The following is an 18,635-nucleotide window of genomic DNA, read 5'->3' as shown; positions in this document are numbered from 1 at the left end:
TAGCCTCATCGCATTGCACCTCCTTCGCCCTGGCACTCAATGGCACTCATCGACAAACATTTCTTCCTCCTCCTTCACCCTGGCATTCCGCTCCTCATCGCTTTACCGCTCCTCCATCGCTCTGGCGTTCTGCAGCCTCAGTGCATTACGCCTCCTCCTCCTCCTCCTCCTCCTCCTCCTCCTCCTCCTCCTCCTCCTCCTCCTCCTCTGCTTCCTGTCTCCTGCTCGTAGAAGGCCAGAGCCTCTTGGCACTCGCGCGGCGTCGGTGCGGCCGCGCCACCTGATGTTTTATCGGGGCCGTAAATCGTCTTCCGAGGCGCTCGTCTCATTTCGTACGCCGGCGTGCCCGGGCGCCGTGACAACCGGACGGCGGAGGTCGGCGGGGAAGGACGCGCGGCGTCGGGAACGCGGGCCTGCCAATCAGGCGGCAGGCTCAGACGAGGTCGTGATGGACGGTTCTCCTGCACCGCACCGTAATCAGCGCTGTTTAATTATGGGATTCCAGACCCGTCGTACCTCCCGCATCAGAACCTCTCTGAGCCTTGATTTATCTCCACTGTACATCTCGCACAGGGCTCTCTAATGACACCCTCCTCCCCTCTGTAAAGGGGGGTCTGCCCCTCCCCTCTGTAAAGGGTGTCTGCCCCTCCCCTCAGTAAAGGGGGGTCTGCCCCCCCCCCCCATGGTAAGGCCAAGCCAGCGCCTGTCAGAGGTGCAGAGATTTACCTGCGTCCTCATGTCTCCTTGCGCTCGGCTTGTGGAAGAGGGGGGGGAGGGAGACCCTCCATAGCCTTAGACTAAAGAGAAAAAAAAAATCTGTCCAGAAGGCCCTTTCCATTATCTACAGATTGGCTATGTGAATCAATTTCGAAATAAAAATAAATAAAATTCTGTATTTTAAAGAGCCTGAAGTTTCTATTAATATTTAAACTGTTTTTTTTTTTAGCAGTACACCTTCCCAAATATCGCTTTTGAATTCAGATAGATGCCTGCACTCATGACACTCAACGGGAAACAGCTTCTTACAAAAATGAATTAGTGCACAAAAAAGACCTTTTCGAAAGAACTTCTTGTGCTGTGTTCAAACTACAGGTGCAGAAGACAACTGAAAATAATTGGCTCAGAAGAACACATATGTCTGCTCTTTTGCTGCTGAGTTCAGGAATCTGTGGAATGCTGTGTTTTCAGATAAAATGGGCCTCACCTGCCTGGTTTCACAACACAAGCCCGCAAAGCATGAAAGGTTCTCATAAGGACTACAGAAGCTACATGAGAATATTTAAGGGCCTACCAATTAAACAAATTCCAATACATAGCCAACCCCATCTCCCCAGACACATACTATTTGTTCTGAGGTCGCATGCAAGCCAAAAAATCATCTTAAAATTTCAAACAGTCAACTACACAACTTATTACTATGGCCCCAATGAAGACTATTTAATAAGGAAATTGCATGATAACTCTTAAAAGGCAATCAAAGGTTTTATGTCCTTTCTACAGGTATACTGCCATAACAGCACACACCAGCGTGCACAGTAGGGACCGCCCAAAGGTGATGAATAATGTATTAATCTTCAGCAGCTGGCCACAGGGATCATAGAGCTGAGGGTCATCAGGGTTTCTTTAGTGTCTCCGCACAGACGGCTTGCCTCCATGGGGCTCTCTCTTACTGTATGTGGATGGCAATGAAAATACAGCAGAGGCAACTCTGGAAAAATCACTCTTTCGTTCGCCTTACTGTTCTTGCTTAGAATTATTACTGAAAAGTCCCTGGAACAATTTAACCGGTGTTGGAGAACTGCGCCCAGGAACAACTTGGAAATAGGCATTTGATAGAGACCATGTGGTGTCGTCCACATGGCAACTGACTCTCAAACCCATATGTGAATCCCCCCCTGCATGTCCAGTGGTTAGACCCCCCTGCACAGCCCTTCCACTGGTCCCACTTCTATCTGTAACCCTCTGCAGTGACCCAGGCGGAATTAAATGAAAAGGTATAAGGAGGGTGGACTGTCTGCTCTACTTTCAAAAAGAAAAAAGGCAACAGGTTACAAAGTACCAGGCATCAAAACATGCTGAAAAGTAAGAATCAGATCTACCAGCTAACTATAAAATGCTAGCGTTGGGGTACTAGCCAGCTCTGGGGTTAGAACCATACAGCGCTGGTGCTGGGGTGCTAGCCCGCTCGGGGGTTAGATCCATAAAGCGCTGGTGCTGGGGTGCTAGCCCGCTCGGGGGTTAGAACCATAAAGCACTGGTGCTGGGGTGCTAGCCCGATCTGGGGTTAGAACCATACAGCGCTGGTGCTGGGGTGCTAGCCCGCTCTGGGGTTTGAACCATAGAGCGCTGGTGCTGGGGTGCTAGCCCGATCTGGGGTTAGAACCATAGAGCGCTGGTGCTGGGGTGCTAGCCCGATCTGGGGTTTGAACCATAGAGCGCTGGTGCTGGGGTGCTAGCCCGATCTGGGGTTAGAACCATAGAGCGCTGGTGCTGGGGTGCTAGCCTGCAGAAGAGCGGCTCACCTGTGAATCTGTCCGTTCTTGTGCAGGTACTCCAGCCCCTCCAGGACCTCCCTCAGCATGGTGGCGATGCTGGCCTCATCCAGGACCCCCGTCTTGTGCTCCCCCCGGGAGATGATGTGCTTGATGACGTCCAGAACAGAGCCTGACAGAGGCGGGGGGGGGCAAAACATAACTGTCATCTCAACTCTGCTTTTCATTTTAACACAACTTATATCCTTAACGCTGACTGTTTGGTCCAGTCAGTTAGCGATTTGTCAATGATTTGGATGGTGATATTTTATGCTTTATGATTGCGGTCATATAAAATCAGGTTGCTTCTTTTCCTAGGCAATATCAAACGCAAGTAGCTGGCTGCAAATATAATTTTAAATAAATTACAGGACAATGCCAGGTATATATATATATATATATATATATATATATATATATATGTAATATTTACAATAATTTATGGAGGTACTGGATCCTGGAATTCCCCAAAAAATGTTGAACAGACATGTCAAAATTTGGCAGTAGCATTACGTTCATTAGAATTCCAGAATTAAGAGAAACGTCCAATCACCACATGTCGTGGACATTATAAGAATCTCATGAAAGATACAACCTCCAAGCGTATTACGCCAGTACAATATGTTTAATGAAGCAACTGCAAATTCTAAAAGCCAAAATAACAGGAGATAACAACATATGATAATAACATATTCATCAAGGCTGCTGGTCCTTCTTAAATTATTAATGGACTGCTTAAAGAATGAAAACAATCTTCACACTGCGGAATTTTCCAAGGTCTCTGGCTTCAGCCTGGCACAGCTCTGGGCAGCAGAGACAGGGCCCAGTGCCAGCCAGGGCAGGGATACGGACTCTTTATCAGCACCAGCACTTGGAGACGTGCACCTTCAGCAGATAATAGAGGTGTTTCATACGGCAGCTCTATCCCCCCCCCCCCCCCATTCCCCCGCAGCCACGGAGGCCAAAGTGACCGCAAGGCTGTGGTTATGACTCAAATACTGGGGGAGGTGGGGGGGGCGAGCAGTGTGACTGCACCACGGGCTGCTGACATCGCCAAAGTTTAGAACATTCATTTGAGAGGGTGCTCCGCACAGAATGAAGTGAGTGTGAGATCTAACGGCATTCTCTCAGCTGCCAACTGCAGCGAAGGTGTGACATTTCAGTTTGACTGGGGGGCTGCTGTTTGGATGGGGGGGTTGCAAAACAGAATGTACTACCTGAATGTAGTGTTACAGTACAACCACATCCTCAAACACTGACCCAGAGGCCTGATGACAAAGTGCTCACAAAATTCTCAAAACATTTATGTTGAAGCACGATCACTATTATAAGGCTATAATCCCAAAAGGAGCCATTGAGAAGCAGTGACAAATGTCTATAAGATGTATTTTTAAAAAATCCTGAAACCTTTTTCTAGTTACACATTTTCTTGACCGCAGGAAATGGCATAGCCAGCGTTATCATTAAAAAAAATTGCTAACACTAAACTGCAGACTATTGCACACAAATTGGACATAAGGCAAATACAACCTGGCAATAGTTCTGAAAACTAAGAACCAGAGCCAAGTTCAAAGAAAAAAATTTCTTTTTAATCTAAACCAACAGGGATTTATGCGGCTTTATAAATGCCTCCTCTGTGTTGTGTTCACTTTACAGAAGTTACAAGGTGAGATTAGCAGCAGATAAAGAGACAAAGTGCAAAAACAAAAACCAAATTGTTAGATGGTTTGTATTATATTCTGCCCTTTCCTATGTCAATCAATCCCGATACCTCTGAAACGCAATGAGTAATGAGTCACAAATTTGTAAGTAGAGCACTTCGTGCAACAGGGAAAATGGTCTTTCTTCCTTAAAAAAAGTCAATGTACAAATTGCAAGATGGTGTTCTGAAAAGTGATTTGTTTTATTAGTGATACCACTTATTCAGAATACATATTTATGAACATCCTTCCTAGAAATATATACATACACACACACACACACACACTTTTATCTGCTGCTTATAACAAACAAGACGTTTATCCTACCACTGTAATCCTTCATGGCCACCAGTTTGCAGGCGTTACCATGAGCTTTATCTCACGCTTCCTTATCAGAACATTTCTCTGACAAAGAGACTTCCGTCTTTGAGGTGTGGAGTATTAGAAGACGACTGTGGCTGACCACATGCCTCCATTCCACCTGGTGAAGGGAATGCAGATTACCCCAAAACCGCGAGGGGCAGAGAGGACGCAGTCAGACAGCCCCCCATCTCACCATTCTGAAACCCGGCCTTGAAATCCCATTAGCAGGCTGCTGTGCTGGCATGCTTCTCCGGGGACTCATCCGTGGTTAGCGTGCGCTACGATAAAGGCTAATATAACGCAGGCCTGAAATCTAATCCTCACCCTGCCGCTGGCATGTTATCGCAGGCCGAGATCAGGTCAGGGGCCTGGACCACAGCGGCGGAAGGAGCACTTGCGTGGGGCATGGACCGAGGTATGCATATGGCAGTTTATAACAGGCTTACAACGTGCTTATGGTGCGTTTATGATGGCCGTACTTCTGCCATAATCATATACATATATTGCGATACTACAGATTTCAACCCAGGCCTTGGGGACCAGTGTACTGGTGAGGTGTTTCTCCATAGTTTTGGTATCTGTCCCAGCTCTGGAAGGATGGGTTGCCCCTCTGGGAAATAGGATTCCAGTACAGCTGCCCGGTGGAAAAGCGATGGGTCCAAATCCAGCCATGCACAGCTGCTGCTGTCTGGACAGCCATGCTGCTTAGAGCTGGCTTCTGCATTACGCTCACGGCAACTTCCTGTCAGCACACGTCACACACGCCAAGGCCACAGGGCTGAAACAGGGACCTCGGTCACACTAAATTTAAGACCGCCTACGATCATTCGCTCTCAAAGAGAACAGAGAATGGATTGAGAGATACCCAGTTGAAATAAGGGTGGTGAAAATTTCTGTTAATGTACAAAATCGTTGCATAAATGACACAAAGTTAAATATATGAAAACCAGACGCGTTGATAGACTGTAGGAATTCAGGTCCTCCATTTGCATGTTTGCCTCTATTGGGTCTCATTGCAAACGAAGGCTCATTAAGCTCTTTGTGTGTGCGCCTTTTTGAATGAGCATCACTTCGGCTAACCTCCTCTGCAATGGTAGCAAAAACATGCTATGAAGCTCTGCCCACTGTCCCGGTTAAATGGACTAGAGGGCTTCTCATGCAAAGCAAAGTAGTTAACTAGTCAGTTAAATTGGTGCAATATTGGGGTGGGTGATGTCACACATAACTACATGGAGCCCTAGAGAGGCCATGAAATTAAGGGAAGATTATGCCCTGCTTTGCTTCAACGGTGCAGATGAACAGTTACCGATAAGGGTGTGCCATCAAAGAGCTCGGCATAATGAGTGAATTCGTTAAGGTCTCTCAGAGGAGGGCCAGGAGCACAGAGCAGAGAGCCGTCCCAGCGGGGTTTGGGGTGCAGGCGGGGTGCAGACAGGGAAGCACCGGGGTGGCGCCAGACTCCAGAAAAACAGGCAGGAGTGCCCTGAGGGATAGCAGGAACAGCAATAGAGAGAGAGAGAGAGATAGGAGAGAGGGGCTGTCACTTACCACCACTGAGCAGCTTCATCACCAGCCACAGCTCATCCTTCACCACAAAGGAGGTGTAGTAGGACACTATGTTGGGGTGATGGCACTGACTCATGGCCTGGATTTCTTTCTGTAGAGAGAGGGAGAGAGAGAGAGAGAGAGTGTCATTTTGTGCCAATTTGTGTTAAATTATATTTAAATGATGATGTGTAATTATGAGTCAGTACTCCTTGTTAATATGAGCTGCTAGTATCCTAATGGTTAATATCATCTGACGCCTTCGATCTAAATCCAAAATGCAAATTGTCATGAAGTCAAATTTAAGCAGGCCAAATGATTTTCTTCTTTACTCAACAGCCTGAAATTAGGTAACCGTTAAAGGTAGGCTATAATTCTATAAAACAAAAAAAACATATTGCACCCAGATATAAGGACAAAGCACAACAGACTGGAATAGACAGCCCAGTATTGTTTTTGTGAGAGCAATAAAATTGACCAATGATGATAAACTTTCACAGCGTGAAGCTAAGAAGGGCCTCAACATTCAGCAGAGATATGGGGCTATAGGAGAAACTTCTCCCACATAACAAACGGGAATATGGGGCCATTTCCTCCCTCTGTCCTTTGAAGCAGAGTCTTCTGGGCCACAGCGAAGAACATGTGCGTCAGACTCCTGCAGTGGAGCGATGATGTCACCCAGGCAGAATTACCCAATCTATCTACACCCAATGCAATCCTTCAGTTCTCCAGAGTTCAATAAAAGAAGGCTTTTCCAATTTTCCATTTTCTAATTGAAGTCGCAAGGAGATCAAAGATTTACGTAATCAGGCACTGCCTGTCCAATAGAAAAGGCCATGATTGGGTATACTGAGTCACTGCAAAAAACAGCACATCCACATACTCATAACAGTCATCCTGAGCTAACAAGAAGAAAGGTAGACTTCTTTTGGATCATGTCCAGCGATAGGCCATAGGAAATCTTTTGTTCCGCCTATGACACTGTGAAGATACGATGAAAATAAATCAGTTTTCTGAGGAAGTGGTGCAGGCTGTCCTCACAGGTAAACATTTGAAAAGAACGGGATGAGATCTGGACAGAACACATGCAGGAAGGAAAGAATGGCTCTTTTTGGAAACCAGAAACGTGCCAAAGAAAGAGTCTGCCAATAAAGTTTGGAGATCAACGAAAGGGAGAACTAACAATGAGGCCCTCTATTCCTCAAGCCACTGACCCACAGAAAAATGCCCTCTCTTTTACAACAGGTCACCGGAGGATTTACTCAATCTTAGACTTGGCACTCTCAGAATACCCCACAAGGGTAAACAAGCTACCCGCTGCCATAAAGTCACACCCGAACACAGTCCTGGACCTCTTAGTCTTTACAAGCCAACCAACCAGGCCCTGCCACATCTAAACCACCTTCCCTCATCATCCTGGGAAATAAAACAGAAGAAAAATTTGCAGGCATTCCAGACCTGAACAGCCGATAGCTGAAACAGACTGAAACCTCCATACACCTGACAGTTCATATCAATTTTATGTCTGCTGTCCTGATGTCAAGCATGGGCATCTAACATATTTCACACCACCACCCAGCAGAGAGAGAGAAATCACGACATGGGGCGACCTTCCAGCTCTTCAAAACTAAAACAAAATCAAAGCAAGACCTTGCAGAAAAAAAACACGACACAATTCTTTCAACATTCAGTGTCATATTGGTGGCATAGTGTCTCAAGAATGTCTCAGTTTTGCCAAAATGCAATCACGCTGAAACGGTTGGACAACAGAGACTGTTCCAGCATGAGCAGGGGTTCCAGTTCCAGACCCAAGATGCGAGTTGGCCGTCAGCCTGGCTCAGCCACAGGGGCTAAGACCAAGCCATTAATACGGCCTTCAGTCCCCTGGGGTCATCAGCGTTCCCTGTGCTCGCAAAATTAAACGGGGCCCCTGAGGAACCCCCTGCAACAGAAAACTGCGGCCATTGCCATGACGCCATGCTGTTCCTGATCAAAAACAGAGGGAACAATCTCAATAAGAATAAGGAAAAAACAGGAAAACAATACAATAATCGAACAGCTGCACTGACACACAGCCGAGCTCGAGTCCCACATTAAGCCTCCAAGAAAGCCTGAATACCATGACACACCCTGCTCTTCTGAAGACCACTGCACCCTTTCAGAATGTAATGTATGCAGATCCAGTTTCAATACACAAAGCAAAGAGCCTTCTTCAGCAGAACAAGTCTTTCTATAACACTCTAATTTGCCGTGTAAGTTCCTAGACAAAGAGAGAGCGAGGTACAGGGTTACAGGGGGCACAGTAAAAGGGGGGCGGGGGTAGTAAATTTAACACTGTTCAATTTCTTCAAGTATAATGCTATTATTCCCCCCAATCGGCAAGGCACCCCCAGCAATTCTGCAGCACCACTTCAAGCCCACCCTCCGGCCTGCATTCACGGCTCACGCGACTGCATTTGGGTTCGCAATTCTGAGACAACTGACTTCCAGAAATGCTCTCAGTGCCCCTGTTCTGGGGTGTTAGCCAACCTCTACCTGTGGGGGGGAAAGTATTACAATTGTCCAATCCTAATCCTACAACCGTAGTTCGTTTTGGAATGTGGTGCACTCTAAGGTGTAAAACCGGATTTATGAGAAGCTAGCCCCTTCCAGAGAGGCTAAAACGGTCCAATTAGACTAGATGGGAATGTCCCATTTACAGATTGTTCACACTGCAAGTCGAAGTCCTTGACAGATGGCTGCCTTCATTCCTTGGATACATGTACTGATAACTACACCTGCCTGACTACGAAATGATGTAAATGCACCTTTCATTTAATCACATTATTACACCGAAAAGCTCTTATCAGATACTTGGTTCTAAGGTCTAAATGGATATGAATGTCAGACATTCATGTATAACCTGAAGCCCTGGCATTAGCAATCGCACCAAACTGCTGTTATAATTCCTGGATTCATGTTAGAATTTTGCCAACACGAAACCATTCTCAGACTAAATTTGACTTCACATTGTTACTATTGAAATAATAATTGCCTCGCTGCTCTAGACAATTTGGATATGAAAAGTTTCAGCAGAGGACTTCATTCAGTTCCATCGTTCCACTGCATCCACATATCTGATACCAGCTGAAAAACCAACGCAAGAAGTCTCAGAAAGGGATCTCCTCCTCACAACAAAGAGCAATCTTGATTATAATCATGTGAGGGGCCAATTTCCTCGAACACAAATTCCTAAATCGAGTGTGCACCTGTATTTTTAGTCAGCGCGTCTAATTTTTGGCGTTTCGATGTACTGAGATGCAAGCGCCTAACTTTCTTGTGCTCACTTGTCTCCCTGGCGAGGCGAGATGGGAATTTATTGCTCATTTTCTAGCCTCCTTTCACACGCCTTTGATTTGTGCAGCCAAAACCCCGCCCGCTGAAACCTCTGATCACATTAAAGCACTCAGTAACCTTAAACACCCCGCCGTACGGAGAGAGCGTGGCGGCGCTGCGGCAGTTTTTACGACACCCAAGCGCGAGGTGAGGAAGAGTCAGCCCTGGACTATGAGGACGTGAAGGAGGAAGAAAGGTTCAGAGGACAGGCAGATGACACAGCCGATATACAGCTGCTCAGTTAATTCCAGAACTTTGACACATCCAGCTTGCGACACCAGGTTTCAGTACTGATAGGCAACACGTATCCCAGCATGCACTGCCATGACTGAAACACATAGACATTTTACCAAGTTAAAACGCAGAACTAACGGTAGCAACTCCATTACAAATTACAATTAGGCCTAGTTCTAAGCAATCAGGGGAAATAAAATCAGCAGTCTTGAAACCACAGTCCTTTAAAAACATCTCAACTTCATGCTATTAATTTCATAACTCTCCAAGCACTGAATATCAGACACAGAAATACCAACACTATGACAAAAAGGTGTGCAATGATGAAATCTGATTTAAAATTCATGAGAAAATACTTATTCATCTACCTAGACCTGCATCGAAATAAATATTTCTCATCATAGGACATTTTTCTAAATGACTGATTCTAAAATAAGCAGGAAGTCTACTCAAAAACCACTGGCAGGTTTACTTCCAAATGTCCCTTGTCAATAAGCAGACCCTTCAGCACTTCTGCGCAGCATGCTAAATGCTCCGTTTACTTCCTCTGACATCATCTGGATCACCACGGCTTTAAACTTGGTCCATGATGGTACAGTGAAACGTGCGTGTCAGACAGAGCTGTCGGGGTACAGCCGGCCCCCAGTTCCATGAAATCGCACAAACACTCAAAGTCTTTTCCAGGAAATGTAGTAAAGGTATGAAAGCGAAAGCTGTATTTGTGGTGCTAATTCAGAGGTCTCGCCAAGTCAAACACTTCGGTGAGGTAAGAGGTTCTCCTCTCTCTCTCTCTCTCCTGTGGATTCAGATTTCAGCTTTTCTCCTGCCCTCTCCCAGCCTAGACTTTAGTGACCCGGCCGGCTGTGTGATACAGACTTACACCAAAGATCTCACAACAGGAACCACCTTATTCATATCAATGCTGACTGTGAGGAGCCAACTATTATCAACAGAACCAACTTCAAAGGCACCTAGAATACATCAATAAGAACCTGAACCCATGGGAAAGTGTGTGGCTGGACAACCCAAGGCCTCAGACTGACAACTAGGAGCACAGATGTTTAGTGTAGAACATCCAACTCAAGATTTTCGCTGGTATTTGATGCTGACTATCAAAAATGGTCTGTTTAAAATGATATGCCTTTAATACAAAGTTAACTAGTTAAAGGTGTCATAGGGAATGCATTTGAAGGGCACAGCATAAAAATGATGTCAAGAGGACACACTTTATTACTCATGCTTATTTGTTTCGGCTATGTTGAATTAATTTGTAAAAACCCTTTTTTACACCCTTTTGAGTTCCATTCAGAATTCATGGGTGACAACGATCCACCTCAGAGGTACAACAGCAATGCTACTCCCTGAAAGTACAACCCCACATCTGCCCTCAACACTGACTAAAACACAATGGCCAGCAAACAACAGTGTCTCTATACAAGCTCTCTAGTACATTCCACGGGTATCAACATATCTCATCTCCATTAGAGGAGAGCTATTATCCAATCAGAAATGACAGTTCAATGTTCAATTAAAATAAAATTACAACTATAAATAGGCCTATAACTTGCAAATTAAATTCAGCTGGTGCGGTCTGGTGACTGGTGGTGTGTGAAAGTCTATTTGACTCTTCTCACCAAACTTGGAGACCTAGAGAATTTCCACTACTGTGGCAGGTCCATGGCTCTCGATGAGCTCTTTATTATCATTATGTCGAGACTAAGAACAATGGAGCGGTTTAGCGGCACTCTATCCAGAGGCACCAGCTCTGCACAGGTAGGGCAGCAAGCCGTTATACAGCCAATTAACCTTTTTATACGTGCAGCTTTTGACAGAAGCACTGGAGGAAAAAGGGAAGTCGCATGACTGCACAATCATCAATTCAATTCAGCGAAGATTTATGAAGTCTCACCTGTTGTTTGATACCTCATTTCACTGTTATAGGGCCAGGCAGACCAGTTATGAGCCTGCCCAAACCAGACCTGGACTTCTCCAGGTTTCAGCAGCTGACAGTGCAATACAGATGGCCAGACAGAAATTCTGGGCCGGAACTACTAAGATAACAAATCAACTCTTCTAGCTATTGCCATGGGATTTTAAATTACCACAGTGAGCCTATTTAACATCGTACCCAGCAGATTTCACATCCTACAACAAAGTGTCTCTATTGAAGCATTGGATTATGGGCATTGGATTAATCCAGAGGGAAGCCTACTTTCTATTGCCTCACCAGCATTACTTCCAGCAGTAGCCTGGATTTCCTAAGTCTCCCATTCAAGCACTAACCAGGCTCAGTCCTGCATAATACCTGGGTTACTGCACGTATAAAAATGGATTATTTATAGCATGCAAACGATTATACAGTGAGGTGACTGCTCATTAAATTCTGAAATACGCATGGCATATGTGCAATTAATCAACTGCACATGTAAGACAAACCCAATTAAGAGCACTTTACATCAGTGATTTCTCTCCTCCACAATTGGGATCATGACATTACTCTAGCAGCAACCGTGCAGCAATATGCCTCAGCTTAACCCGGCATAGACACGGGAGGCAGTGCAGCATAGCGCTTGGAAACTCTGAGGTTGCGGGTTTGATTCCCAGGTGGGGCACTGCCGTTGTACCCTTGAGTAAGGTATTTGAATATATCCTGTTATAAAAATGGGCTGTATGTAAATGAACACGCTGACAGTCATAGCAGTACTTTTCCGTAGACTGACGAAGCTCAGCCTACCGCAGTCACAGTCACCCGCCGCATACAGGAAGTGTGCATCTTAATCAAGTCACTTCCCATTTAAAGGTGACTGGGATAAATCAGAGGACACGACTGCAGAGATTCTGCCGGCTCCACGCCCCCCCCCCCCCCCCCCCCCCCTCACCCCGCCCCCCCCAGCCGCACGACCTCCGGAGCAGTTATATACGACTGAATGGGTCAGCTCCAGGTTCCATCATGACTGCAGAAGGTTTTGGAGTGCAGTAAAAAGTACATTCAGTACCTGCGGTGTAAAAGATAAAATTAATCCTTAACATCAAAATTATTTTTTCACTAGAGCAATTAATATCATCCATGTAAATAAATATTTAGAACGCACATATACATATATGTTATATATTATCTTTTTTTAAAATACATTTTTTTTTAATCTTGGGGAAAGCAATATATCTTTTGTCTGGAGATGGGTCTGCCTCCACAGTGAGACGACCACGCCATCTGATGCTCGACACGTCCGACCCGTGACGCATTTCAGACCGCATACTCAGGACGGGAAATTTACTACTGCAGTCCCGTCGCCTGACGATGATCCTGCTGTGAATACTGAATCACTGCCGTCAGCTACTGAATCAGAGAAGCGCCGATGAAGCTCCGCGTTTGACAGGAATGTCGGGATCGAGTGCAGGAAATTGGATGCCAGCCTGCGCTACTGTTGCTGCGTGCTGAGGGACCTTAAGATGAAAGATTAAACGAATAAAAGAAAAAAAGGAAATTCATTTCATGTTTAAACTCTCTCTGCATATTAACTCTTGGCCCCTCTATGCAGTGATGAACCTCTGTTCTGTTTTTTTATATTCAGTGTCTGGGTGAGAACAAATCAAAATATAAAACACCCTTGTTCAAGAACAGCATATCACAGAGAAAATGTAAAATGATATATAGCCTAATTAATAATGGAATTTAATGTCACACTGCTCATTACTTTATTTTGCCTACTTATAATATCAAGTCTATTTTAGTTAGTTGAGATTTTAAATTAGTTTTATTCATTTTTAATCCTGAAAGTAAAGTTCTAATGGTGCCCACTACCAGAGCATTTGTAATCGTACATTTAAACAGTCAGAGATGCACCATTTTGTGGGCCACCAATCAGAGATGCACTGTTCAGTGGGCTGCCAATCCAAGGTGCACTGTTCAGTGGGCCACCAATCAGAGGTGAGTATGCACACATTATGCACAGGTCATGTCAGTCCTCACACGATCATGTCACATGACAGAAATGATAAAATATACATCCAAAAAAATGTCTATTATATATCTGTAAATTTTTATTTTATTTATTTTTTAAGTCTACATCATTATCTTGTGGCTTAATGAACACACGAATTGCCAGAAAACAGTTATTGTGCACTTAATTGTTGCTGACGAGACAGTTATCCTGCACATTTAACAGCATTTAGCACACCATGCAAACCATTTACATCACAGAATTTAACTGTCGAAGTTTAAAGAACAATCTTTGCTTATGGGTTTAAGAGCAGCACTAACAGCTGCAAAAGATTTCAAAAGACCCTCCACAGAGCATTACAATAAATATGGATATGTACACACTCTGGTTGGCTTGACAACTGAACACAAACAGCTCCTGTTGGCACAGTCAGTTGTGCATGCACTCAAATTTCATAACTGCCTTATGGGTGAGAGCACTATTAACAACTGAAACCAGAATGTTACACACAATCCACATGTTTCTGGTCACTTTTTGTTCAACGTTTTTGTGGTTTAAGTGCATCGAGATAACACACAGAAACAGTGGACACCAAAAAAGAAGAAAAAAAAACTCAAAGCAGCATGAAATATGGTCCAGCTCCCAGGGAAAGCCAAATGTGGGAGCCAGCATCTACAAGTGGATTTCAGAACAGTTCCCAGAGAACAGGCCTAGATTTTCAGAAATGGAAAAGAAACCCCTTTCTCTCCCCCCCGCCTGCTTCACTATCTCAGGTGACTGTGGAAATGAGCAGCTGACCCTAGGGCTGCTCCGTAGGTAATGAGATTAAAGGATCTCGGGCCAAACACGGAACGGACCCTCGGGCCAGGAGCCGCCACCGCGGGCCTGGCGGGAGAAACCCAGAGAGCAGGAGAAGGGGCCTGCTGCTGAGCAGCGCCTCATTACCGCCACTGACATTTAGAAACTGGACACCGGAACTGAGGGAAGGGTCCATGACAGCAACGCTCAGGCTCGAGGCTAGATCAAATGGAAAACTCGGGCTATGAGGTAAACAGCAGAGCAAGCCTGTCATTACCACTAGACCCACTGGGAGAAATCACGGTAACAGAGTTCAGAACAAACGCAAAGGGAAGCACATCCCCTTTCCTGTTTAGGTTTCAAAACAGTGGAACTCGTATTCATGTGGAGAACTTTTTGACACATGATCTTACAATACACCTCACGGTTCACCTGCTCACCTTTAGACCACAAGACAAGGCAGTCCTAAGTCGACCTTTTTACGCCTGTGACCAAAATGGCACTTTCCCCGTACAGTACTCACACTGCCGGTCTGCAGATGGGAAGCATGAAAGAGCTTTCAGTGCCAGTCCTACAGACAGCAGGAGCAAAGGGATGGAGCAGGACCCAACGTGGCAGAACGTAATGACGACTGCAAAGTGGCCGGCCGGTGGCCAGGGGCTCATCGCCACAGCTAGCCTCTTAATTCTCTTAAGACAGTTTTTTCTCAATCATTCAGGTCCGCAGTGTCCTAGATCAGCACTATTGGATCCGCGCTGTCACACGCAAGAGGAGCTCCCCTGTCCTGCCTAGAACCCCCTGGGAGTTCAGAGCACATCATTCTCCAGTTCTTCATCCTCCCAAATCATGCGCCCAAATCATACGCCAAATCCATCTCCCTCCCCAACCTCTCTGCCTGCAAGGAGGCTGGCACCTCTGCTTCTGGCATTTGTTCAGATTTGTGAACAAAGTGACCAAGCAACTTACAAAAAATAGGCTAAATGAATTACAAAAAATGTTTTAATGTACATAACATCCCCTCGTTTTTGAGTAACCTGGAAGGGTGTCGGGCACATTGGCAGCTGCTTTACGGCGAAGCCGAAGCCTCCATTAAGGTCCATCACCAGAGTGGTGGAAAGTCTGGCCATTAATCCATATAGCCGACGGACGCGTGACACACAGTATAACTACAGATCCATTACGGGCATTAAATCAGTCACCGCCGGCCACTCCGAAAACACTACATAACCCTGTCCTCCCTCCAGCCCTGCTGCAGGGAAGGCCCACAGCGCACTAACCAACATCTCATCCATCGTGAAATCAATCATTACTCCCATTAACTCATCCTGCCCCTGAAAACATTAGCTAAAACCGCGCTGGTCTACCGCGCAGGCAATCACCAACGCAAGCAGCGGAAGGCTAGCGCTTGTGTTGTCCTTAAGGAAATGTCGTTTTGCCAGTTGTTCTACATAGTGGTAACCTGCTATGCTCTTGGCAGTGCCATGACCATGGATGGGTAGCAAGGTTTCTGATATAGCTAAATTAAGGCTAGATCACGGTGAAAATAATAACTAGGCTATTTATTACATCTTTTATAAATCATTAGAGAGCTTGCACACCCGCTTCACACACTCTAAATACCACATCCTCTGCATAAAGTAGTTCCTCTACATTGAGTATTACTTCCAGAATTTAATAGAATGTATAACTAAACTAGAATTCAATAGTTCTACATATTTTATACTCAAATTCCACCTCAATAACAGAAATCATTGTGAAAGCGATAACCATTAGCCTCTTCTCATCTGGTTCCAACTCCATTAAATTCCCATTACAATAAAGTTCCATTAATTTTGTGATATTCATAATTTCATCAGTCTGGTCATTTTCCCCAGTGTGATTAAGGCATAATGTATAATTAGAGATTTAAAAAAAAAAAAAAAACCAACACAAACACAATTTCAATTTCCACACACTCAGGCTAAGGTCAACGCGGCCCACCGGAACACAGTCCACTTAGCCGAGATGAGTCACTCCATCAGTCTTGAAGGATGGAGGGCTAAGAGTGGCTCTCAGTTCTAACGAATTACCCCCCCCCCACCCCCACCAAAAGTGGCATCCCACAATACCCCGGGGGAAGCGTCAATCCCATGACCGCAATAGCCTGTCACACCAAGTGCTGACCACAATCTGCACCCACACGACACATTATGGAGACAAGGGCCTATTTCAGTCTGTGCCGAGGAGCCCATTAACAGCAAGTCGACTTCACTTCCTGGTTGGTGAAGAGTAAGATCGCTAAAGGACGTGGCTCTCCAGATCTCCCCATTCCCTAAAGGAGGCATTCATTAGCATCATCGGTAAACAACGGGCCATTTCCTCGCGCTGAGGTCAGCAGGATCATCTGTCACATGTCATGTGCACAGAGTTCAAGGGGCGTTCTTCTTCAGGCATCAGCCATAAACCATTGCTGACGCCGCAGGACTGTGCTGGGTACACACGTACTGCATGCTACCCCTGGAGAGACAGTGTTAACATACACACACACACACACAGCTCTGCGCTGGAGACACACGTGCTGCATGCTACCTCCAGAGAGACAGTGTTAACATACACACACACACACACACAGCTCTGCGCTGGAGACACACATACTGCATGCTACCTCCGGAGAGACAGTGTTAACATACACACACACAGCTCTGCGCTGGAGACACACGTACTGCATGTTACCTCCAGAGAGAAAGTGTTAACATACACACACATACTGCTCTGTGCTGGGGACACACATACTGCATGCTACCTCCAGAGAGACAGTGTTAACATACACACACACACACACACACACACAGCTCTACGCTGGGGACACACGTACTGCATGCTACCTCCGGAGAGACAGTGTTAACATACACACACACACACACACACAGCTCTACGCTGGGGACACACGTACTGCATGCTACCTCCAGAGAGACAGTGTTAACATACACACACACACAGCTCTGCGCTGGAGACACACGTACTGCATGCTACCTCCGGAGAGACAGTGTTAACATACACACACATACAGCTCTGCGCTGGAGACACACGTACTGCATGCTACCCCTGGAGAGACAGTGTTAACATACACACACACACACACACACAGCTCTGCGCTGGAGACACACGTACGGCATGCTACCTCCGGAGAGACAGTGTTAACATACACACACACACACACACACACACACACACACACAGCTCTGCGCTGGGGACACACGTACTGCATGCTACCTCTGGAGAGACCAGAACAGCTTTAATAATAAAATACACACTCACAGAGCACTGCTATTCCTAAAACCTGGGCAACACATTCAATTACACACAAATATAAAAGCTGGAACGTAGAGGGTTTCAGTGATACTGGAAGCTAAAGGCAAATGAGAAAAAAAAATGCAGATTTGTTCATGATGAAAAGTACATTTTTTATAAAGGAAACAGAGTAGAAAGGGTTTTACTTTTTTCCTTTTTTAAATAGCGAACACCATTCTGTCAAGAGAACATAGCTAAATATTTATATCCATTGCAAAAATAGTAAAACACAGTTTTTTATAATACCGGCATCAAGCATTGTGGTTTTCTTGCATCAGACAGGCTGTATCTCACGCAGCTCAGATAGTCACAATTCATTCTGCGTTCAGGTCCTGTCATCTCATCTCACGTCACGTCACGTCATGTCAGAGACAGCACACTGATTATTCAAATAACAACCAATGAGCTCACTAATCATCAGCTGACTGTCCCACCAGAAAGTCTGAGTGAAAGCAGATCTAACTCACTGAAGCATTATCTTCACAGACAAAGCACTGGACATTTGTAAAGTGTATTTTTTTTTTTTTTGGGAGTTAATGCTTAGATTAATATTGAATAAATAAAAAAGTATGTGCATGTTTAATACTTCAAGCATTGTGTGATTAAGTACACCCCCCACCTCCCTAGCCCAAAAACATCACCCCAGACACCATGGCTGAAGTAGGCCTAGCCAAGAAGACATTTGTCCTTGTGCCTGTAAAAGTTTTTCAGCACTTTTTATTCAGTGCTGTCTGTGTGATTGTGCAGGTGGTTATATCACTGCTCTGCATTACGCACCCAGGGAAAGAGCCTGAATAGAGGCGACACCCTGAATCCAG

The 18,635-nt window shown here is 45.4% G+C and overlaps 1 protein-coding gene across 2 annotated transcripts in view; it reads right to left on the bottom strand.

The window, feature by feature from the left end:
- LOC118233235 (serine/threonine-protein kinase OSR1-like) overlaps positions 1-18,635 on the bottom strand; it is a 69,045-nt gene that overhangs the window by 32,282 nt on the left and 18,128 nt on the right. For both annotated transcript variants that reach the window (XM_035428713.1, XM_035428714.1), the window contains exons 3-4: positions 6,143-6,251; positions 2,523-2,664 (exon numbers count right to left, since the gene is read on the bottom strand). In XM_035428713.1, the coding sequence (XP_035284604.1) occupies positions 2,523-2,664; positions 6,143-6,251 (251 nt within the window). The remainder of the gene's footprint in view (positions 1-2,522; positions 2,665-6,142; positions 6,252-18,635) is intronic.

Source organism: Anguilla anguilla, chromosome 8 (genome assembly GCF_013347855.1).
Source record: "Anguilla anguilla isolate fAngAng1 chromosome 8, fAngAng1.pri, whole genome shotgun sequence".
In the NCBI taxonomy this organism is placed as follows: Eukaryota; Metazoa; Chordata; class Actinopteri; order Anguilliformes; family Anguillidae; genus Anguilla; species Anguilla anguilla.
This window is presented reverse-complemented; position numbering and strand designations above follow the sequence as displayed.